This window comes from Bombus fervidus, chromosome 2 (genome assembly GCF_041682495.2).
Source record: "Bombus fervidus isolate BK054 chromosome 2, iyBomFerv1, whole genome shotgun sequence".
Lineage (NCBI taxonomy): Eukaryota > Metazoa > Arthropoda > Insecta > Hymenoptera > Apidae > Bombus > Bombus fervidus.
The window spans coordinates 13324324-13349584 of record NC_091518.1 but is presented as its reverse complement, the minus strand read 5'-3'; the positions used below and the strand labels follow the sequence as shown (position 1 = coordinate 13349584).

General features: G+C 43.5%; 1 protein-coding gene across 8 annotated transcripts in view; it reads right to left on the bottom strand.

The window, feature by feature from the left end:
- LOC139997945 (uncharacterized) overlaps positions 1-25261 on the bottom strand; it is a 281403-nt gene that overhangs the window by 201383 nt on the left and 54759 nt on the right. The window contains exon 1 of one of the 8 annotated variants that reach the window (XM_072022039.1): positions 15264-17059. The exons of the other annotated variants lie outside the window; for them this stretch is intronic. Coding sequence (XP_071878140.1) covers positions 15264-15303 — 40 coding nt within the window. The 5' untranslated portion in view covers positions 15304-17059. Of the gene's footprint in view, positions 1-15263; positions 17060-25261 lie in introns of those variants that run through there. 8 annotated transcript variants of the gene reach the window in all.

The following is a 25261-nucleotide window of genomic DNA, read 5'->3' as shown; positions in this document are numbered from 1 at the left end:
AGTGCGTCACTCACGGTTCAGTAAATTGATTGTTATCGAATATCGACACCGATACCGCTAACGAAATATCGTCGAAAAAGCAGGAACGATAACGCCACCGTGGATAACGAGCCCCTCTCAATTCGCTACACTTTATCTCTGCGACAGAAAGCAATGGGAAGGAATACTTCCAGTCGATTTAATAGTTTATTAATTCGTAAGGCGATAATCTCGATAATCAGCGTAACCCGTACCTGAATATACTTGGCAGGTCTGGCGCTAAAAATTATACCGTTTGACGAGCCACGTAAACAACTATTCGCACAGGAGATACATAGACTTAATATAGACTCGATGTTTCGCGTGCAGAGATGAGTCTCCTTGATGTACGACGTGGATCTTTCAAACCTCTGGTCCTCCTTTACTTCCCATCCGGTTTGTGATGTACGTTGCACAGTGAACGATCGGAACCGGAACATGACGCCAGTTAATTTCTCAAAGAGGAAGATCAAACAGGTATCGCTGATCGTAAACGTTCGAGCGAATCGTTTCTGTAGTTCGAACGAAGACCCGTTAAAGTTGGTTGCTTGATATCTTCTAGAGTCATCTCTAGCATAGTGTGGTCGAACAAATAGTTAAAAGAAAGAAAACGAAAAGAAGAAAAGAAAATGAACGTCAGAGGAATTGGAGAGCGTGATTTAGAGCGTGAGCAGAAGGCATATGCGTCGGGTGACGAAAGAGAGGCGGTACCAGGCGACGTTTAAAGGCAAAAAAGGGGCAGAAAGGTTCGTTGGAGCGCTTTACATAGCGTTTGCCAACGTCTGGCCATGCCGGGAATGGCAGAGGGGAACCGTTCTGCCTTTATACCGTCTAATACTATGGACGGAAATATCCGTAATGCAAGGACAAGCCTCGCTAGCCGAGCCGCAGATTTTCGAGGGCTCCTGGGTCCGACCGATAGCCTAATGCAGATTTCAGCCAAGCTTGGAGCAACGACTCGCGATTATCCTCGCAAAGCTGCGAATAAATCTGTGCACGTGTTTCGTGCAAGTTGCAACTCGTGTTTCTCGCGAGGCTGAATCTTCAGAGCGCAAGAGAGTTTATTTCGTGCGTGCTTCTGCGATAGATCTTTAACCAGAGAATGATTTCAGAAATCATAAGAGGAGAGAGAAGATGTAAGATCGAGCGTATTATTGTTTGGATGCGCTTGATACTTGGAAATTGAATCGACGTAAGAAGCTTTACTCTTTGATATTTATTATGTTGAAGCTTTTCTTAAATACTCAACGAGATAGAGAACTGAAAAATAGAAGATGGAACGAAAAGCATAGAAGGTATTTATAGAAAACTCTACATCAATGAAACTCTCGACCTTTCACATACAAACCTACACGATCAAATTCATGATTCAATTACTTACCGTGCTTCGTTCTTCAGATTTTCTGCATTTATCCCCGAGAAAGTAGAGAACTAAAATTTACCTCAAGAACGTACCGGCGGGTAAATTTAAACGCGTTTTTTCTCTCGTATCCAACGTCGCTCTTGAACTTGAGCGGATCGTTATCCAACGAATCTCGAATAATCGTAGGCGAGGACATGGTGTCGGAAATATCTCGACAGTCAGTCGATCACGGTATCGTCGTCGCGTGCACGGTATTTTGCCGAGAAAACCGACTTTACTGCATCACGCGCGGCATCGCGTGGGTGAAATGTCGAACGGTCGCGTTTCCTTCCTTACGATTAACGAAACCCCGTGACGTCCGACCACGCTGCAAATGCATCGAGTCTGTTTACCGACTTTGCCAACTCATAGCACGCTACTATATGTCATGGCAGAAACGATGAATTAATTCTATTCTAGGACAGAGAACGTCGTTTATTGGTGCACTGCAATACGCGTAACCGCTTGAGAATGTTGGATGCCGTTGCAAGGCCGAGTGTAAGGAAAGAAGGCAGCTTGAAATACTTCCTAGGATAGCGTTGGTTGAAACACGTCCTCCACTTTGACTTATTTCGCTCGCTTTATTATCGTACCACGAAAACTATAACTAAGAATAGAATTATCGTGGGCTAAGAAATGATTTACAAATAATAATAACGATACAAAGGGAAATTCTTAAACATACCAACAAGTATAAAAATAAAGTCTCTCTGAATACTTGAAAGTTCGAACGCTTAGATCCTTTAGGCGAAAACAGATTTTAATAATTTACTGGTGTTAACACCTGCGGAGGTGGCGATCGTAGAAATTCCTTCACAGGTATCCGAAAGACACGGTAACTTAAGATTCACTCTGCGGAGTTTATTTTTGCGAAAAGATTGTACAAATATGTGAAAATTAATTTTACTAAAATTAATATACAAAATATAATACAGTATATATAAAGTATTGTATAATAAGTATATATAGAGTATATATTAAGTAATTACCAATGTAAATATAAAAAACGAACTTAAAGATGTTTAGAATTAGAATCTACATGTGTCTGTCAGATCAATCGCGACCTCCGCAGAGTTAATTAAGGAAGATTTGAACATATGCGTTGTGACGAGAACTAAAATATTCGTTTATCGTTATCTTGAACCGGAAGATAAATAAACGGGGACTATTTTTAAGAAAGTATTGATTTATGAGTGTCGTATATCTTTTGCAAACCTGACACTACGGTGTCGTACCGTTCACCTGTGATGATTCTAGCAATCCATCATTTCCAACCAATTTATTCGTTAGAAAATGACTGCCCGCCAAGTTCTAAATATAATACTACGAACTAAAAGGATGAAGAAATTTCGATGTCTAACAACATGATATCGAAATTCATTAAGAAAACCGGAAGCTTCGTTTAACGAACAGTCAAAGTCGCTAAAGTATCAATGAAAGCGATGTCTGTTAACTTGGTGTGCCTTGTAAAATCGCACGAATATTACGATTCAAGAAGGATCGTCGATCAGTCCTCGCACAATGACGAAGAATAAGGGAGGTGGGCCAAGGAAAACTGTTATCCATTGGACGTGCAATACGCTCGTATTCCATCCGATTAAACGCCGTTATACGCCGTGATTCTGACAAATTCGGAACATTAAGCTGTCACCGTTCGTAATTTTAGTAGCGAACGATGTCTCGATGTCAGCGTGCGCCGAATCTCGCCGATTGCAAAGACTAGAGCCGAGAGACTCGTAACATTGAAGAGCAGCGCACAGTTTACATTTTCTGACTGATTAATAATACGCCGTCTGTGCGTGAAATTGAATAAGCGGCTACGCATTAATCACGCGTCAACGATTGAATTACCACAGGTTCCGAAACAATTTACCATTTTCCACGAGATTTCGAGCGGAACGAATGTTCATAGGTGGACCAATCTGGACATTCTGATAAAAAAAACACATCCAATTGCGACATTAATTATTTTCTTCTCCTCTAATATCGATGAAAACTATCAGGTAACCGAGAAAATTCTGCGTTTGTAATATTTAAAGAACCAATTAGAATCTTCGAATATCCGCATATTTGTCTGGCTTGTACAAGTGTACCAAGGGACACGCAAATGTGTCGTAAAAATGGGATGACAGTGACGAAGAGAATTACAGCGCCAGCAACAATCGCAACTCATTGTAGAGGAGCGCGGTTCGTGTTTCGCGGAACGGTCGTCGGGACGCGTTTGCTGACATTTACAGGCGCATCTATACTATAAATTGCACGCAAAATCGCGATCATTCGTGGCCCTCTGGTTCATAATTATGTCTAGCGAACGCGTTACGCTCGCGTAATAAATGATACCAAATTCTCGTATTTTCGTCCGCTAACGCGTATGCCACCAGTTTATTTCTGTCCACACTGCCAGACGAGACAACGGGTTATCAATTCGACGATCCTCACCTGATTCCGTCTACGTTCCTTTGCTTTAACTTCTCTACGATTCTTGGGTTCCTATCCAATCGTAAATAGCTATTATTACGAACTTAAACGAGAGCAAGATTGGCAACATAGAAACTCGGACACTTTATCATTTTTATTTGTTTTTATCCTGTCAAAGATTTTCTGTCAAATAAATTTACTTCGATTTGTCCAAAGACAGAACATGGTAAAAAATGTTGAATCAGAACGAAAGAACCGCCACGGAGATTGGCTTATTGAACCTGAAAAGTATTTTTATTTCGATTTAAATGCATCGTGCGTTTCAATTGGGATAGAAGTGGATGTAATTAAAGAGTTCGCTACGTATCGTCGGTAGTAGCGTCCGTCCATTAGAAGAGTTTTCGAAATCGCGGGATTTGCGGCAACAGAGTTGTCGGCAGCCAACTCCGGCTCCCCTCCCGGCACATGCAGGCTTTTAATGGGTTCAAATACATATTACCAGCGGGACAAATCGCGCCCGTTATTCCCAAGGTTGCGGATAAATCCGGCGAACCAGTTAGCAGAGCAAACGTAAATATCAGCGTTGAAACGGGTCGTTCTGCGACGCGACAATTTACGCTCTTCTGATGGGCAGAAATAGCCGATTCCGATTCGTTCCAGTTCATCGTGGGCTTTTAGTCATTGAGATTCCTCGATCAACGAGGTCCAGTTCTCCAAGATGCTCTCAAATTCTTTAAACGCACATCTAAACATTCTACGTCAAATCCTGTTTCCCCTTTTCTTTGATAATTAAAAAATAAGCTACAAAAGGATATAATTTTAGCCGTTGGATCCTTTTTCTTGAAGTATGGCAAATCGATGACAGACAAAAAGGGTCAAGATAATAGTAAAACGTTGCAAGTGCTACGATTCAATGGACGAAGGTACTCTAAGCGTGATCGCAGCTCAATTTGATACATAAAGAAGTTATAGAGCCATTAAAGCGAGTACCTCGACTGGTACGAATCGCAAAGACGACTGTCATCGCGGCAATAATATCCGAGTGTGCGAGTAGCTTCCAATTTTCTCAGAGACTGAGATACTGAGACGTTATGGCTCGATAAACTCGCCCATTTCCACGCAATATCGAGCTGTCGTTCTAGCTATCGCCTACTATGACACAGTTAGTATCTTCGGTTCGTAGTGCTTATACTCTTGTACAATGCTATATTGGTATTACAACTTCTTCCGATCTACCATTCTAATAAAGCTGTATACTCTGCAATTCGATCTAAATAGCCAGCAGAAGTTTCTTCGATCCATCGATACGATATTCCTGACAAATAATTTCGTGAGTGGCGACACGCTTCGACGTTGCCCGCTTAAATATAAATAAACGCGCGTTTAACGATCAAATTGGCCAAAAGTGTTTCTCGAAGAGGCGAAACGATCGACAACGCGTCCGAAAGGCAGCCAATTTTATCTATCAGCATCGACGCTTGTGCACGAAAGTGTAACAGGAAATGTACAATGGAAATGCTTTTGGCAAGTTGCGAAAGATGTGCAGGGTGTTCACGCGATTTCGTAAGCTCCAAAATTCGACATTTATTTCGCAACGTTGTTCTAACATTGAAATTGTGACATTTCCTGATCGACGACTGCCGTTATCGACCGTTCGTCACGACCGATGTCCAATTGCCTGCTGTCTCCAATGGGATACAGTACCGCGACGAAAACTTGCAAATTACCGGCCAGAGTCAACAAGTTCCTTCTAATTTCTAATCGATGTTTCCGGATTATTGAACTTGTTCTTCGATTTAATGGGAATTAAAGATATCCAAGAAAAACAATTCGAATCAACGTAACGTAATCGACCGGTGCAACGTATAATCCGATATTTCAAAACACAAAAATTAAAACGAGTTGTGATTGAATTTGTTCCATAAATTGAAAATAAACGTGACATCATCCTCTTATGATAAATCAACTTGTGGAAATAAGTCATTTATTTATTGAAATTCGAATATTAATTCCATATGTGTTTATCTAGTGAAATTGAAGAATTGACAAAAAATCGCGTCGATCGAATAAACGAACGCCTAAAGGAGAGAAAAGGAGAAAGAAAAAAAGGAAAAATGAGAAGAAATAGGAGGTTCGAAATCCAACGGATTTAGGAATCGTGGACGATCGTGGTTCATTAATCCCCGGTGACAGGCACAAAGCTGTTTACCCGAACAAGCGCGGTGGTGGCAGTCGAGCGAACTGGAGCAACGCGACGATCGGTTCTCCAAAATGGCGTGCGAAAAAGGAAGCGACGAGAATGGTATTTCGTTTGGGTACCATCCAGGTCATGCTCCGAGCCGGTGATGCAGATGAGGGTGGAGAGGCAGAGAAGAGGAAGAAGAAGACCAAGAAGATGACCAAGACGAAGACGAGGAAGAAGAGGTAGAAGACAGCGAGGCCGAGAAGCAGAGAGAAGCAGTTGACAGAAGGAACAGAATTAAAGAGGCTGGACTACTCTCGTGTTGGGCTCATTAAGGGCTACAACGGCAAAGAGGAGTCGCTTCCTAGACACGAAGCCAAGTCTGTGCCAGACGTCGTCATATCTTGACCGATCGTCGTTTTTCATTTGCTGTTCCCTTGTTCCAGCCGCGTTCTCTAATCTGTGTTATTAAGCGCGTGTTGTGTCATCCGATCTTACGTTCTCTGACTGAACTACTATAGTCCTTTGGTCTACGTCTACGTGAAACGCGTATCACGTAGCGAATCAAGAGAGCAAATATTTTCTAACTGTGTATCGATTCGCGAAATGTTATCGAACCCTATCGAGAATGTAACGCGTGGCGTCTACGAACCAATAGAACTGATATCTTTTTAATAAATCTTGAATTTATTATTTTAGATATTTTATTCGTCAGATCGAATAATTGTATCACACAGACGTCACTATTTTCAGAATGAAATCAATAAGATTCGCGTCCTCTAAATTACAGACAAAACTTGTAAATCTTTAATCTGCCAGAGAATTCTTAGGGAACTTTGATTTATGCGCCACACTAACTGCCTACAGTTCATTGTACAGCGGCAACATCTGCGCGCACACGATGGGCCGATGAATCAATGCCGGTTACAGCGATGCAGCAACGCGAACAGCCGGCCGCTGTATAATCCGCGCGATCTAATTTCGTGAACTATCCAACTCACTGACTCACTTGGCACGTCTCGGCCTGCATATTCTTTCGTCCGCGCTGTCGTTTTCACGGAAGATGCCTGATCTCGAGACACGAAGGAAGGTCAGACGATTCGGATCACTCGTCGAAACGATTAACACGTTTATTTCGCCACGAAGAAATCTCCGCTTCGAATTCCCCCTTTATTCGCGGAATTCTTCTTTCCGAGGAATGAATCAACGCTAGTTAGGTGGAGTTATAATCGGTAATGTTTATTCTTCGGTCGGGCGAGTTTAGAGTTTAGAATCTCGGACGCGATCGTCTGGCGCTAAACTAGTAGGTCACATATACATCTATCTTTCGCTATTCGAAATCTTTTATGCTGCACTTTTAAATCACTTTTACGACTGACAGTAAGACTCGTTCTATAGCACGTTTCTACGTTCGTCTATTCGATCTTGTTTCAAGGTCAGACAACCATAAAAACGCAAAGAAAAAGAAAACTGTTTAGCAAAATCTCTCGATCAAATACTTTTCAACAATCGAAGAATCCTCGTATTTCCAAGCTGTCGCTGTCTCGTAGATTATTTCATTTGATTTACGATTTCCTCGACTATGATACAAGAAAGAAAGAAAGAAAGAAGGAAAGGAAGAAGAAAAAGAGGAGGGAGAGAAGAAAAACAAGAATTTCAATGTCACGTTGATAAACTCGGTAGAACGTACCGATTCTCCGGAACTCGATTCGCTTTTATCTGTGGGAAGGACCAGGTGCAAGGTCTCTGGCCAAGGAGGTGGCTGCAGGAAGAGAAGCAACGCTGGGTTCGGTTCAGTGGTATCGTAAATGAAACGGAGACTTCGGGGACGAGGTGGATATACACCGTTGGCAATCCGTTTATTTTTACAGCAATGCCAGGGTGAACGCTCCGCGGAATGTTTAGCTTCGGCACACATCTCGCGCCCGTATGCAGGCGCGCGCGTGCGAACACCCAACCAATCTGCTTGGTTCGCACGATTATCCACGATCACCTCAAACTTTATGATACGATGACAATCGAAAGTGCAAGGTCATTTGTATCAAACGAAATTAATATCGTTTATCATTGTAACGACTATAATCGTATAAGGTAGGATGCTTTACGATAGCAGATGGGTCTTTGTTCAAACGGCGTTCAAAGGGTTGTTGTCTTTCCCGATTTAAGTTTGTTCGTGAGATAATACAATTTGATTGGTACTCTTTGGGAAACGGTATATATCGTATTGTTAGAAATTTCTTGTCACGCGAGTTTCGTATTCAGGTAACTCAAGTTTGGCTCAGGGTTCCAAGTTCTCACGTTGATCGATACGTATTATCGTATATATCCGTATCGATACGTATTAGTACGACCCTCTCGATCGAAGGCTTACAGCTGCGAATAATCTAGCTGTTTAATCAAAAGACGTGCCTACGCTTCCTTTTATTATGGTTCCATTCATTCTGCTCGGAAACTCCAAACACCAAAAGAGCAGTAAATCCCAGCAGAAATCTACTGACCCAAATAATGCGTAGAGCAGAAATCCGATCAAATAAACGGTGCTCCCACTCGTATCGAGCGTTTCTTAACTGATTACTACCCAGATCTGTACACCAACTTCGTTGTTTCGCGCCCATCGATACGACAATCGTACAACTTGTGATTCAAAAATTTAACGAAGACCGAGATAGCCAAAGACGAGGCGCCCGAACGTGTACGAAGAAACTTTCCCGGTGCCATAAATTTCATCGACGGTGACAACGGCGATCCAATGGGCGGTAAAGAGAAGAAAGAGATGGGAGCGGAGGTGCGATGAAAGAACAGGAGAAAGAGAGACCTGGTCGCCTCACTATATTTACGCGTAAGCGAGGCTAACTCGGTTGAGGTTGTCGGTCCATTAGCGATGTTTTGCGCGAGTAAAGTGCGTGCGAGCACAGCTGTTACCACGTAAACCACGCGTATGGCTGCCAAGAGCAACAGGAGATCGGTCGCCTGTGGCCGCGACATACAGGGTGGGGGATGGTTACACAAAGAGGAAAGAAAGGAATCGAAAGAAAGGAGGCGAGAAACGGGAAGGGAAAAGATGGCGAGATTATCTTCGATCTCGTTCGATAAAGGCGGCCATCGTCGCGTCCGCCTCGCACTACCGCACCACCTGTCTCCATCGTCAACGACTCTCTTTTCCTCGAGCCTCTCTCGCTGCTCCGAGCCCTGTCTTCCGCCACGATAGCTTGATCGAAGAGGCGGATCAATTTATGGGCGGATTGTTTGAAAACGATCGCTGATCCGCTTCTGCGGCAACGAACGCGACGCCACGTCGATACACATTTACTTTATTTTTCGTTAGTTATTTTTCCAGCGATGCGTCTCTCTCATATGAGCAGAAAGAAATTCTCCGAGAGTAGATAAATTGTAAGTGAAGGTCTAATTTTTCAGGCAAGTTGCTGGCAAGGAAGGTCTGACGTAACCGTTGTCCTTGATCTTGACTTGGTGTTCGTGAAAAATAATTCGGAGGAAGTTCGAAGAAATAATAGAATATCAAGATGTGTTTCTCGGAGTAAAAGAGGGATGAAAGTGGCAAGTAGCGTCGCTCCTGTCAAAGAACTTTGTGATTTCTGGAAACGGAAACATTCATCGTCGTATCTTCGTACTAGGTTCTCTTTCTACATCGCCATAAATAAGCCTAATCATGTGGTCAGGAATAGAAAGTTTCTTTTTCTGTCGTGCAGACTGATTTTTCTTTCCTCGACCGATCTTCTGTGATAAGAAACACCGACGTACCGTCTCTTCGTTGTTATGGAAACAAGCGAGCAAGAAGGAAAAACAGGAAAAAGAGAAAGAAGAAAAAGAAGATTCCGCGTTTCCGTGCAGTAATTGAGAGACTGACGAGATAAATCCTAGAAAAGGCCGGCAGCTTTACAATTTGTTTCAGCCACGCTCGCGCGCCTGACGCATAGCGAAACTATTTTTAAAGAAAATCTATTAATACATTGTGCATTTTCTTATTGGACGACTATACTTCCGGAATATGATATTCGAATCCAAGAATATTCCGGTGTCTGTCGTCAAGGATTTACCTGTCGTAAAACAAAAGTAACGAGTTTCTAGTTTAAAATATCCGAGTCTAGTTTAATTCTCAACATTATTTCCTTCGACATTCAACGATGAAGAAATAAAACTAACATTTCATCTTTTTTACGTTCTTCCTCTATTTTAAACTTCGTTGAACATGGCAAAGATTTTATAATACTTACAACATCTCTCGAAACCAGAGTCACACAATTTGTTCAAACATCGATTTCACTGAGTTTCTTATAGAATAAAGTTACAGAATTTCAAAAATATCTCAAATTCCAGAAAGACGATCAATATCCGTGGATGATCTTTTCGAATTTAGAGATCGTCTCTAACTCGTCGAACATAGTGTCACACCTTCGATGATAATAACTCGTGAAAGAATAAGAATGACGACAAACGAACATAGAGGGATGAAGCCAAGCGAGAAAGAGAGAGAAAGAGAAAGAGAAAGAGAAAGAGACAGAAGGAGAGAGAGGAAAACGTGGAAAAGGTAGAGTGGCGCGCGAGCGAGCTCGTACGTAATCGCTACGACGTAACTGTAACACGAGGTGCGCGTACGAGACGCGTGTCAGTGATGCACCACACGAACAGACCGGCGTCCACAAACGCGAACGTGTGTTCGAGCAAAAGGTGTGAGGGTGTCGCCGTTTGGAAAGTGGCCAGCGAATGAAAAGCAGCGAGAACACGAGCGACCGCTGCCCACGCATCGTACATACCGTCCCGATAAATAATCGAACTAGGCGTCCTTAGACCATCGGCCTGCCAAATTCGCTTCCAGACAGTCCTGCGAAGGTCATGTCGCAGGTACGATCCTTGTCGTATTCGAGGAACTCGATAAAAGGTAGATTTGAGGTTGAAAATACTTGGAAGCAATGATCGACCCATTTGCGGTATGACAATTATACAGAGAGATAAATTATCGAAGGTTGTGAGAATTTAAAGGAGTCTGGCTAAGAGACGATTTTCTTTTGGAGTTGGTAGTAAGTGTAAACTTTTGGTAAAATTGTCTTTCTTTTCTTTTCTCTTTTGTCTCATTCCTTTGTTTTTTTTTTTTTTTTTTGTTTTTTTTTTAAATAGAAGGTGAAATGCTATAAACCCGATCGGTAGCTTAAAATACAAATTCTATGTTTTCTTCCTTGCTATAAATTTTCTTATTCTAACTTTATCGAAAGAACTTCGAAGAAGCGTACGCGCACCATGAATTGTTCTAACCGTTGGCATTTCGGAGACTTTGAAAGGTTGGAAGTCTATTGTCCAGATTGAATCTCATCCGACTGGTCAGGATTAAATTTAGATTTAGTTTTCCATCGACAGCTGTTAGACTCTGAATTTACGAACGTTATTCGTGAACCTACGACACGTGCTTAGTGCCACTCCATCCGACAAGCCGACAACGCTTTAATTGGACCCTTTCGGGAACAAAAATACGCTTAATTCGGTTCCACGTATGTTCTTACATGATGGCTAATTCCGACGCGTAAAAAACGTTTCACAATGAATAAAGTAAATTTCACAGATCTATATATACGTTTCGACCGTGTTCGATGCCTAAGAGTCTATTAAATTGTCGCAAAGTAAGTGCCATTCGCGCTGGAAAGTTGTCCCTATAAATCAAACACCAGCCAGGCCGGTTTTCCCTTTGGTTCTACTAAAAAATCACCGCGACGAATCAGATCGTCTCGATCGTTCTAATCGCTACACTCAAAGTATCCTCGTGGCGAGTTTTAATTAGCGTGAAGAGGCAAGGAGTGAGGGGTAAGACAAAAAGTTTGAAAGACATGATGTGCGCCTGAACAAGCTGGACATTTTTAGATGGAAATTTATAGACGTTCAACGCATTCCTGTGTCGCATGATCGAACATTTGTCCAGCTCGCCCACGCGATTTTATAACGATTTCGTGGCCTTGAGAAATATCACAAAAGCAACGAGAAGTGAGAGAAACCGAGAAAGAAGAAAATAAAGATCGAAATAATTCCGGGCTTACGTAACGGGTAATAAAAAGGCGCGGAAATAAAGACGCTGTACGGCTCAGAACATACGATATTTCACTGTCCTTCGGTAAACTTTCCTCTTTGAAGAACAAACACGATCTCGTAAAGAAAAAGAAAAGAAAGAGAAAGAAGAAGACTTGGAATAGACGATCATTCTCGAGCATTCGACACGATCGAAAGGTTTAAAACATCTGGCGATGACATTTTTCAATGGCTCTGGACGAAAGTAACTGCCGCTTACTGTGTTTTTCAATTTTCGCAATATAATGCCACGTTAAATCGAATCAAAGCAATGATCTAACAACGGTAGTTCGTTACGATTCCCAATTGCGTATTATTAAACGTTGATGCATCGGCGTGGAATTCGTGTATCGTGCTTTTAATGTCTGTTGTTTCAACGTCCCTGTTCCGATCGATGGTAATATTGGTAATAAATGTCGATCGGACGAATCGTAACTTTCAATATCCTCGAATCTTTTGTAAAATCGTTCGCAAGTCTTTCAGAAATATATAAGCCGACCAGACTAATCATCGTCAAAGTCCATACATTAAAAAGAAAAAAGAGAAAAGGATGGAAGAAGGTTAGATTCGTGAAGTCGAGCTGAAAATGAACTAGCCGATAAGAGCAGAGTGAAAAATTTGACTAGATTTCTTTTCGTCGAAAAGGTTTCTTGGGATGGTCGATTAACTCGTGACAGGGCGTTTGCTCCTCCTGGAAGGTCACCGACCTATAACACCGGGGCCACCTTGCTGATTAATGAAGAAAGTAATTAAAAGGGGCGGACGTTCGTTAACGATGCGGCCCTCAAAAGATGAAGGCATGGATTCCTCGTAATCATCGACTCGTCCCTGTACCATACATCACCGTCTGGCTGTCGCTTTACAATCCGTCCCGTGTATTCTGGGTCTTTTCGAGTTAGACCCCATTATCGACTTCACTTCGCGGCCACTAGATATATATACGTGTAATTAGTCTTGCGAAGGACTGTGCAAAAATAAAAACGCTTTGACCAACTTAAACACTCGTACCTTGCAAATATAGGCCCTCTCTTGGCATGATTATAGTGGTAAACGTATGATTTTTGGTATAATTACACCGAGATATCGTCGATTTAAAAGAATGTTTTTCGTTAATGGTGCAATTTGTAAAGGAATAAACATAGACGACCTACGAAGAACAGAAGATAAAACGTAACTGTCACCGAGTACGTAACTCATAAGAATAACGAAAGAAAAAAGTAGAAGGTAGAATCTGTTTGAAACGACTGGACGATCGAAGCTCGGATGATGCTCGAGATCGCGGGAGAATGGAAATTCATTTTTTGCAGAACGTTCGCCAAGCCTATCTATCTGTTCTTCGTGCAATAAATTCCTACCCAGGACCTTGGCATTTGGAACGTAAAATTCGGATCTCATAACATCCCTTCGTTTCGCTATCGGTGTAGCAAAGCGCGAAACGAGAGCTTGCAAGCGTCCGTGAAAATGTGTTTACACGATGTAGACCTAGCGCACATCGTACGGAAAAGAACGTAGAGCCGACATCGCGTATTTATAAATTTTGTTTAAGAATTCTGGATGCAGACGGTGCCGAGTCCGGTTAGCGGAAACGTAAGGCGCGCGCGAGAGAGAGCGGGATCCTTTTTTTAATCGCGGCCATCTGGCCGAACGGCGCTTTGACGTTTCGAAAAACAAAAAGAGATACGGGGCAGCGAAACGACCGGCGAAGCGAAATCGCCGGGAAAAAAATGTAGGCCAATACCCGAAGTGATCGTTACCATTCCCGGCCGCTTCGCTGTTTGCATAGACGATCGATCGGGAAAGAAATTCAAATAAACCGCCCCGCCACTAACATCTCTTGACACTCCGAGCCCGATTCCGCAAATATTTCCGCCAAAACTCCCATTTTCCTGCAAGAAAATACCACGACTTTGCTACCTTCCCCTTTGAAAATATAAACAGCGAATCTACGCTTCTTGCGTCATCGTCTTTGATTAAAACGTCAAATACGAGAGGAATTAAAAAGGAACGAAGTGATCGTTAAGAAGGCTCGAGGAGGTGATTTTACTGGTAAAATACGAAATTGGAAAACAGAAGGGATAAGAAGTGACACATGCGGAAAGAAGGCATGAATCCAGGTGGATAAGGGGCGCCTCTATTCGCAGATAAGAGGGTGAATAACCGAGGATAAAAATACTGGCGGTACGGAGCGCGAGAGACGAAAGAAGAGGAAAGGCAAAAGACGAGGGTGAAGCGGAGGGGAATGTAGTTGGACGTAGTTGCCATCCGATCGGAATGCGCTATGTGCGTTCGCCTTGGTCTGCCTCAAGCCTGGTCCAAGTGTCCGGCCACAGCCGCGGAATAAATGAACAGATAAAATGGTCTCTTCTACGTCCCTAATTAACACAGATTTTTCGCCGGAAATACGACTTTTCGTCCGCTTTACGATACCGCCATCTGGCTTTTCTCAACAGCCTAGGATAGAATCCGAGAAACAAGCAATTTAACGATACATTCGTGATGCTCTTTTTCGAACACTAACTTCAGCTTTGGCAAGATACGTTTTATTCGATAGAGTACGTGTTGTTGGCAATAATAACAAATACAAAATTCTGACTGTTTATAATATAACGTAGGTATCTTTGTGGTTTGTAATAATCCATATGATTGCATCATAAACAAACGTTGTTTCTTTAACGAAAGAGAATATCTTTGTAAATAAAAGAACGAAGGTATCGTCCGTGTTACGATTCCCAAAGGTCCTAATATCCCGACCTTTCTAAGATATATCTAAACCTCCTCGGTGTCAAACAAATCTCTCTTTAAAGCCGTAGCTCCTAAAAAGAAAAAAGAACAAAAACAAACAGAAGAAACCTTCATGCATAAACAGCATCACTGCATCGTTACAAACCAATCCATCGTTAAAATATCAATAACAACATCGTTACAACACACGAGACAAACATCAACGCGCAATGCCAAACATCTTCAAACAGCAGCTGACGAACAAACCTGGCTGAGGGATTAATAAAAGTTAGAGCGTAAGATTAAAAGGAGCTGACATTGGTATTAAAAAAAGACACTTTATTAATACGTGATTAGTCAAAAGGGTTGGACGTTCGAGTTAGAAACGGAGCAAGTGTTCCCCGTGCGCAGTGGAGAAAGCCGCACACCCGTCGAGGCCAAGTGGTGCCGTACCGTCACAGTGTTTACAGCGCTTCGCCCTCGGCTCAGGCATTCTGCGGTGACCTCGTGACCTCACCGATATTCCATCGTCGGTTCCTGCACTATACACACGCACGCAGCCACGCACGTGCACACCACAGGGAGCTGCACGCGTGCAAACGACGAGAGAGCAGGTCGAACGAGCTGCACGCGCTCCTCTCAAGCACGCCCCCCTTCTTCTTCGTCTTCTTCTTCCTCTTCTTCCTCTTCTTCTTCTTCTTCTTCTTCTTCGTCTTCTTCCTTTTCTTCTTCCTCTGCTTCTTCGTCGTTGTCTTCCTCTTGTTCACTCGAGCGGAGTAGAAGCCACCGTTTCGTCGACAGACGCATCGGCCTCTCTCCAAACTTTTGCTCGCGTCACTGGCCCGACATAACTTGTCCAGGCGGTTGTCAAGCCACGACAGCCGAAACGATCTTGACAAGCGCCCCCAGCGGATTACACGCACTGGCCGGTCCGATCATTCGCACGGCCCGCTATTACTGAAAATCCTGGATAACGTCGGTCATCCTCAAACACCGCGGAATACGTCAATGACATGTTTATCTCACCGCGTATGCGATTCGTCGATATATCACACCCTCCTCGTCTATATAGTCATCAAAATCACAGTTATTTGAAAGGGAAATTGGACAACCCACGGGATTCTACCGTTCCAAAAGTGATACCACGCGGATCGTCTTTTTTTTTTTTTTTTTAGATGAAAATATAGATACGAAAATTGGTTGAGAGAGAGAGAAAGAGAGAGAGAGAGATGTTTCTTTTGAAATTCACTAATTTACACTTTCTATCGTACGAAGCAAACGTTCTCGCTTAACGATCGTAATTTAATAATAGTAGTCTATACAGTTCTTAACCTATGAAGGTCCGTTAAATAGGAGTATACTTTGTGGTCCGCGGTCCGTGAGCATTTATGTACAACGTCGAGGAAAAGCTCACTCCTCGACGATTTCTTTACAGGGAATGCAACATCGTCTCGCTGCAGGAATGATACGTTCGGCTTCGTTTCCGCGAGACACAACCACACAAGATTCTAAGGTTCGATGATGAAAACCAACCACTCGACTCTCCACTTCGTCTGATGTACCGTTCTTTCTGTCCCCAACATGTCAATGAAACCGCAACGATCTCACCAACCCCAATTACACATCACTTCTAACTTACGTTCACTTTCCAAGCCCTTCTTTTAACATCCCTGACGAAATTTCAGGCGTTCTCGACTATCGCACCAGTTATGCAATATCCTCGACCCGCTTCTCACTCACACCACTCGAGGTTTCTCGTCACTCTGCGCAACCTGCGTTTCCACCCACAACTCCGAGGCGCACTGTCCTCGAAACGTAAACAGAATTTACGTGATCGTGTTCGATAACACCACACGAGACAGCTCCTGGCGACGCTGTATCCTAGTTCGTTCTCGAAATTTCTTACAGGTTCGTCGACCAAGTTGCGACCAACTTTCACGCTCGAAGCTCGCAATAGGACATTCTTCGAGTATTTCTTCGAACGAGGTCGTAGGTCGTCGCGATCCGATCACGATATACGGTGTTGTGTTATCGCGTGAAAAACGTCGCGAAGCAAAACAACGCGACAGAATAGAGAAGATCGTCAACAGAGAAGGAACGTGGAAGGATCGTTCAGCGATCGTTCGAGGACGCTGCGGGTATGTTCACATCGCGATGTGGAGGGCGTCTAGGTCGCCGTAGCGCCTCGCAGCCATGTCACACACGCACTGACGGACGCTCGACGCCGGGACGCCGTCTTCGGCCGGACTCGGTCCACCCTCTCGGCAAGCGTCGGGACGCCTGGCTACGGGCCAATGTGAAAACGGGATAACTCGTTGGAACGCCACCGAGGGGCGTTCGTGTCACGCTCGCTAATTTTCTAGCTTTCGGCTAGAGCTCCATGTCTCCACGATCCCCTGCGCTGTTTTTCTTTTACGCTGAATTTCGATTGAATTTCTTTGAATTTTTAAAAAGCTTCATTTCACTCTCAGCAATTCCGAGAATGCAGGGTCTAATATTTTGATATTGCTCGTGTACATCGCTGCATTTTCATATTAAAATGTTACGGTTGAGGTAGAAAGCATATTTGCCTATGTAGAACTGTCCTCGTTTGTTAAGAAAAATTCTCAAAGTATAATTATCCTCTGTACAAGAAACATAAGCGTAAATAAAGCAGAAGAAGGGAATACTCGGAGATCGCGTTAATTAATAATTCGATCCAATTATCCGACATAAATTAACAAAGCAACGTTAAACGTCGTATAGTTAAAAGAAAAAGGTCATTAGAAGTGACACAATTAATGGAAGCGCGAGAAAATCGGTGTCGGTGAACGCGTGGCGGAGCGCGGGAACGCTTCGTAAAGCCGCAGGAAACTGGCGTAACCATTGATTTACGAATGACAATAAATCCAGCCGCGTTATCCGTGCCAAAAAGCACCTCCAGCTGCGCGAAAGATTCCTCGGAAAGGCGGTTCGCGAAAATTAGGCGAACAGTCGTTAAATGCCGGTCGTATAATAGCACAGCCATCAAGCAACGGTGACCGGTTACGGTTAAAACAAAATTTGATGATGGAGATCTGGGATAGAGAAACGGTTGGCGAACGTTTCTGAACCAAGAGGAACGTGTGACCGAAGTGGAAAAGGTGAGCAACGAGCAACGATAGCGATGCCGAGTGGGTGTTCGTCTCTGTTTATCTGTGCGCGTAATGACGTCACCCCTGGTATAAAGGGGACTCTAAAAGCGAACAGATGGCCTTTATAGTTGACCATAGACAGTGTCGGGGCTCGCATGTCCGCGGAATCGCGGAAAATAGACGTCATTGCTAGATGATTCTGTCGTGGACTGACCGGTCAAGTATTCGAGCGCGCTATACCACAATGATGTATCGTTGACTGGTTATGATCTAAATGGAATTACGCAACTGCTCCGAAACGATCATTTTTAGAGCAGCGTACGCGTGACGTGGTGAAAACGGTAACGTCACTGGCGAATAACAGGAATGATTTATGAACGTTGGCCAAAAGTTTGGACATACTTCTCGGGAAATGTTGGAATTGTTTTGCCATGCGACGTGTAAACAACATCAGCAAAATTCTAGATCAGATCGGATCTATAGTCGAAAATAAATTTCGCGTAGATTAACAAGCGTTGGATCTCCTTCGATCAAAGAAACGAGAATTCGGAAGAGTAGTACGTAAAAACATAGGACCGCCCAATTTCCTAATTGATGAAAATAACGAAAGCAAAACGAGAAAAGTGTACGCGTAATAACGGGAAATTTATATCGGTGCTTAAAGAAACTTCAAAGTTTTATGAAAAAAGGAAAACGGAGAAAGAAAGAAAGAGATCAAACATCGCTGTTAAAGGTTTCGTATTTATACTCGTAGCATCGCGGCCGCGATCGCAAATTTCGCAGACAGCAAGCGTCAGCGCGAAAAGTCGCGGTTAAGTGCGATCGTTAAAAGGGGAGTGTATCTGCGGGCGGGTTTTTTTCCAACGTTATTTCTTACGAGCGGCAACCAGTTTAAATGAAAAGGGTGCCTCCTCGCGAGAATCGATGGGAGGCGTACCGCCTTAACCCGGACGAGTTTTATCGCGCGACCAACGAATAAACGAGCGAGCACAAGCGGCGTGTAACTCTGCATGAAGAGGAAGGAAAAAGGGGGACCGACGAGAAAGTAACGAAAGCACGTTTTATCGAGTCCTGGGTGGCTGCGTTGCACATGCAAGAACGTACCTTACAAGTTAATAAATTTCGAGGTTTTCCTCGTGACCGTACCAGGATGTGTGCCTCGTTGTCAGCAGCATCCGAAACAATCCGCTTGCCTTGCAGTTTCGCAATCACGAGGAGGTTTCTCCTGAAACACACGACGTCGATTTCGCGTTACGTTCGAAATATTTCTTCCCGTTGAATACCAAACACCGACGTCCAGAAGGTACAGTTTAACTTTTCGCTAAAAGTATAAAACATTTATCGCGCGATTGAAAGGATGAAGATCGTTCCAATACATTTCATATCACGTTACAGGTGTGTAATTATACGTTTACTGTAACGGAAGGGTTATCTCGTCGATATTAACGAATAATAATAATAATAGTAATAAAAAGTTGGTTAAAATTTGAATTATTATTTTTAAAATTCTAATCGCTAACGTATTAACAAGCAACGCGTTAATATCACCGATGAAGCGGAAAAATGTTCACGTGATACGCGATCGTACGTCGCTTACGTACAATGGATAAAACGATCGTGCCATGATTCGATCGAATCAAATCGCGTTCTCAATCCTGGCAAGGACAAAAGTCACATCGAATCAACTGCGTAAGGTAAGCAGCTTGAGAAGCATTGCCTAGTGGCAGCTACCGAACGACCTAGAACGGCCTTCGGCGACTGCAACTACGCAATGGCCGACCAACCGCGACGTAGAAGGCGTATACTACTTAAAACGATGCCAGTCCCCCTGCTATATTTTTTATTGGCCATCGTGGATACTGTGAGAAAACACCTGGACGGGGAAAGATTTACGAGCTTTAGCGACAACGCGAATGTTACAGAGATTCATAGAAATTTCGAAGATGAAATTAGTTACGCTATCGAACTGCGAGCACATCGAAAATTTCCAAATCCTTCTACCACTGAAAGCATAAAATTTATAGGACTTCTATTATTACTGGTTCGTGGGTGTTTAGAACGACCGACGTTCTAAACTTTGTCGAATTTCTAGAGATAAAAGACCTGTTTACGAATCCAAGGAGATCGAAATGTTTCGCTACGTGTCGCCATGCGGTGTATTGCTCAAACTCGAGCGGTACCATTCTTGGAGCGTCATCATGTAAAAAAACACGATTCGCCGTGAAGAAAGAACAACGTCGTTACAACGGCATTGCGAGGAAGGACCGATGTAAATATGTAATAAATTTCTCTGAAAAGCTGTTTGGCTGAAAGAACTCGGCTGTTCGGGGCATAAATCGTCCCGGCGTGGTACAATGCGAACAGCGCCTCGATTAATGTTTAACAAGGGTGTCGGAGTGGATTTCGCGGTCGTATCGGAAGCGGGGACTCCTTTTCTCCCTGTCTCCGGATGCAAAACAGCGGGACGAGAGAGCCTTAACCTAATTAAGGAAGACAAGAGTAGCGTAAATCACGCGGCGAGGAGAAAGTGATGACGAGAGATAAAAGCGCGAGGAGAGCCACTCTGTTCTCTCTCCGCGGGGATTTATTTTTCGTCTCGTCGGTCACCTTGCCTCTTCTCTTTTTTTCACGTCCGGACGATCCGTGGTAACGCGTGTCCCCGCGGTATGCGACAGAGAACCGCTTAAAACGAACAAGGTCCAGTTTTCAGGTCGCGCGGAAGGGAATCCCAATTAAATTCCCTGAAATTCAAGTTCCACCGAATATCTTGATCTCTCTTCTTCTTCCCGCCAAATTAGTTCACTTTTTCCAACTTCTCGCCTTTTCTCCTTACGTGGCGTGTCAAAAATCATAACGATGTAAGTCACGATTTCGCAAATTTATAAGTAATCGCGTGCTTTCAACCCTTAAAAAGTATCGTGCATCTAGTAAAACAAAGATACAAAAGAAGGACGTAAAGGAAAGATTCTTTACGGTAATAAACGTGAAATTCTGTTTGGCGATAAATGTCAGCGGGCTGACTTACGGTATTACGATTATTAGTTCCCCGTAATACGTTCTTCCGTGTTAACGTTGTTTTATTTTCTAACGTCGAACTTCCATTGGAAGTTTGATTAATACACACGGCCAGTGTAAGTAGGTCATAGTAGCTCTCGTTAAGCCTACGTACCTTCGCCTCTGTTCGCTGCATAAATCTACGAGTAGAAATGCACGTGCACTTTAGGGCGGGTACGCACCTGGGCGTGCACGCAGCCGTCGTCGACGCAAATAGGCGTGCGTGATCTAGAATGGACAGTGAATTTGCAACTTCTCCGAGCTATCGTGCTCGTTTGTTCGATATGGTCCGGACCGTATAATTTTTAGCGCGCATTCTATTACGATGGTTCGTAGAATTATCGTATCCGGACATGTTTGACAACGCGTAAATTCAGCTTATAATCGTTAGGATCGTTCCTGACTATACCTACTTGAAGAAAGAGAGGACAAGAGGCTAAGCTATACCTGCTTTGAGAGAGAGTAAGCACAGGAGTAATATCGAATTCCAACAGTCGCGTCCCGACATTCGTACGGACGACGCTGTAGCCTAATCGTTCGTCGATTATAACTTTAACACTTTGTTATTTATTTTATCATTTCTATTCAATTGGATTTCTTTCCTAATATACCGAACACGTTATCAGAGAAAAATTAAACTGTTTAGTCTAATCAAATAAGATATAATTTATAACTTTAAACTGTTTCATCCTCATCCTCCTGTTCGTCCAATATCCAGCGAAAAAAAATGTTAAACCAAACAACTATAGTCATCGTTCATAGGGATTACGAATGGTCCGCGAGCTACTTCTGGGAGGTACATCGGACATGAAGAAGTACGGTGAAATACACGCCCGTGCCGCGTGAGCGCACGCGCGTTCGACTGTACGCCCGCCTTTGCGCGCCGCGACAACCGAAATGTTTTTCTTGGGCGCGTGGACGAGGCTTGGAGTGCGCTGCAAGTCAGGCTATGAAAAAGAAACAGAAACGAGGGAGAGCCATAAGAAAGTAAGACAGCCCGGTGGATATTGCGCTGCTCGAGAGGGAAAGCGCTACGAAGGCAGGGCGAACGAAACTGTGGAAGCGGACGAAAATACAACAAAATCGGTCGTGTAGAGCGCAGGAAACGGTGAATCAAAGAGACAGCCGTTTCGGGGGATGTTTTTCTAACGACTTCATCTCATCCCTTCCGCGCTGCCATGCCGCGGTTATTCGAAAGAGAGCGGCTCTTACCTAATAAATTATCGCATTTGTAGCGTCGCCACTGGCGGCGAGATTCCGGCACGATCTTGACGCTGTCTCGTTAACAGTTTTTCCTCGTTTTTGCCATGACAGCGCTCGCACTCGCGAGAAAACGTCTCTCAGCTTTCGCCGTAAGATCGTACAGAGGCGAGGAAAGAGTCGAGATGATATCTGGATGATTTCTACGAGAGATTCTGCAAACTCCAGGCATCCCTTCCATGTTTAGCGAAAGTACTTGCAAGAACATCAAACGAGTATAGAATATCGAAAACGAAAAGAAAATTTCTAGCAACGTTAAAATTTCTATTACGAACGATGCGTAGAAAAATGTCCAGAAATAAGTTGTAACATGGAGATTTTGAAAGCGCCAGAAAAGAGCGTGAGAAAGGAGCGTGTGAAAAAAAGCAACGCAGTATCGTAATGTCCTATTGACAACTAGAAAATAATTCCATTTGGCAAAGCGACGGGCATCTTCTAGGTAATTAGGAGGGACGTCAGTCAATCGGCGTGAAACGCTCATTCGTCCATTGATAACATCTCAATAGCTGTCGATCGGACGGCCATAAGCGTCAAACGTATCGAAGAAAATGAATATCACGCCTCGGGTAAGATGGCGCGCAGGCGTGTACGGTGAAACGTATCTAGAAATACAAACAAATCTGCTCCCTTTGTACGTACTTTCAGCCGTATTTACTGCTGATAAACTTCGATTTGACGTTGCATTATTTTCTTAAGGTTAAATACTATCAACTTGCGATTGAGAGATACATATAAAAAGAAACGTGGGTAGATTTTATGTTATTTACAGAATGCTACGCACGAATTCATTAACTCGTGAAAACTTCTAATTCTTCGTTAATATCCACTAAAACTCGTAACACCCGATACAGTCTCCTCCCCATAGTTTAACTCTAAGATTTAAACTTCTAAATCTCCTAAACTCTTCATAAAAGTCAGCGGCACGACGCGATAAATCAGCGTTTTTTAATTGAACAAGCTCACAGGCAATCACACGAGGAAATTCGAGGTTCGAAGTGGCTCTCAACGAGATGGCCGCTAATTGAATCGGCCCACTCTCGTCGAACGAGCATCACGATCGCGTAAATCAGTCAGAACGAAGGGTTTAACGGGGGTTCTCTCGAGGACGTTGCGTCGATAACACGAGTTCCGCAACGGTTAGATCGGCGATTACACTCGAGGCTGGGAGGTGTTAACAGCCACCGCAGGATTTGTAACGAGCGGGTCGGCCGGTACGTCGAAAATAAAGCGACACGGAGACGTTACCCTGGTAATAATGCCGAGATTAATTTCTCGGAAGCAACCCTGTCAGGAAGGCCGCCGTACAATTACTACACGTCGATTTTAAACGTGATAAGCGAGGAAAGATAGCCTCGGTTCTGCGAGCATCATCCGACGCAGAACGCTTTATCAATTTTTTAATCCTCCGTAGACAAACTGAGTTATCGACGGTCGAAGTAAAATATCACTCTTGAACTTCATCGAGAAGTATTTTTATTTCCGTCGTAAAAACTTTTAGACGTTTAATTCGTCGAATAATTATACAGTGAAATTGATTCTTTTACCAGGATTTTTCAGTCTCTTCGGGAAAGAGTCGTACGTATACCATTCTCGATGCAAACAAGACGAAACGTTACAAAACAGCGAGAGCATGGGCGATAAATAAAAATCTCCGTATTAATAGCACGCATCGTCTGGACGGGAGAGACAAGACAGAAATCCGGACAATTTGAAGCGAAACAAAAAGAGGCAGCGAGAGAACTGGGAACCGAATCGGTATGATCGAGACGACCACGGAATTAGTCTTCCCAGAATAAAATTCGCGCGGCGATCACGAGCAAAAGGACAACTGGCAAAGGGTTGGTTTCCGCGACCACCCGGTACAGCGGCAGCCGGTCGCGCGATACGCTCCAATTTTCCGCGGCGGATCGTTCGCGGGACACAGTGTCGCCGCGAATTTACGATCGTCGCCCGATTTAGAGGCACGCAGGCCACAAACTAATTACGGCAAAACGATCCGTCCGCGGGCGGCCAACTGTGCCCGCCAAGCGAATTAAAAATGAAACCGGTAATAATAAAAAAAGGGGGCCGTACGTGTGCAATGGAGCGGACGTAACTGTCTGGGGCGGAACTTTCGGCCCGCAGGCGATGCCAGTGGCAAGAAGGACGGATGAGTCGAATCTGTATACAGTGAAGATCCATTTATCTGACCGCGTGTTAGAGAAGAGAATAGTTTCGATGATAAAAACTCGCTATCCTCTGTAACTGTTCTCATTAATCCTGACGATAGTACGAGAGTGGAAATTCGTGTGACACGAAAGATCGAAAATCGAGTGACTATTTATTTTAGATTACTGGTAGCACGTGTAAAATCTATAAGAGCGCATTTTAATCGAGAAGAGGATTGAGAGTGAGACTCGGAGTTCAAAGAGCCAAAATGAAGTAAGTTATCGCTGTATTTATCATTTTACACATCGAGTGAAAGGGGCGGAGAGGCAAATAATGTGCGATATATAATTTGAGTTCGCATAAACGAAATTCTATTATATTATTAAGCGCAGTTATTAGTCAATACTTAACGAGTAAAATTTGGCTGCAGTTCAACGTTGCTCCAAGACAACAAAAAAACGATCGACTAAAAAATGACAGTTTCGAATCGATGATATCTCGTGTTCGACATACATGTGGTACAAAGTATCTCGTTCATTTTCAAACGGTACAAATATAACGATTTCCTTATTGCAACACCGACCACATCGTAACTTCGTTCCATTTTTCATTCCGACCTTCGAGGGGATGACGCATCGTGGGACGCGATGTCGCGCACGTTCAAGAAGCAAACACGCCGTTCAATGTTCGTTTCCAGCGTATTAACCGCTAATGTACTCGTACTTTGCGGTCCCGCTACAAATCCGAAAGATTCGTCGCTCAAATACCGCGACGCACGACATTAAAAATTGGTCAATTAAGCAGCAGTGCGCGAACAAATGTCGAGTCATTACAAAAGTGCAAGCTCCTTGTATACCGGCGGGCAAAAGTCGCGCT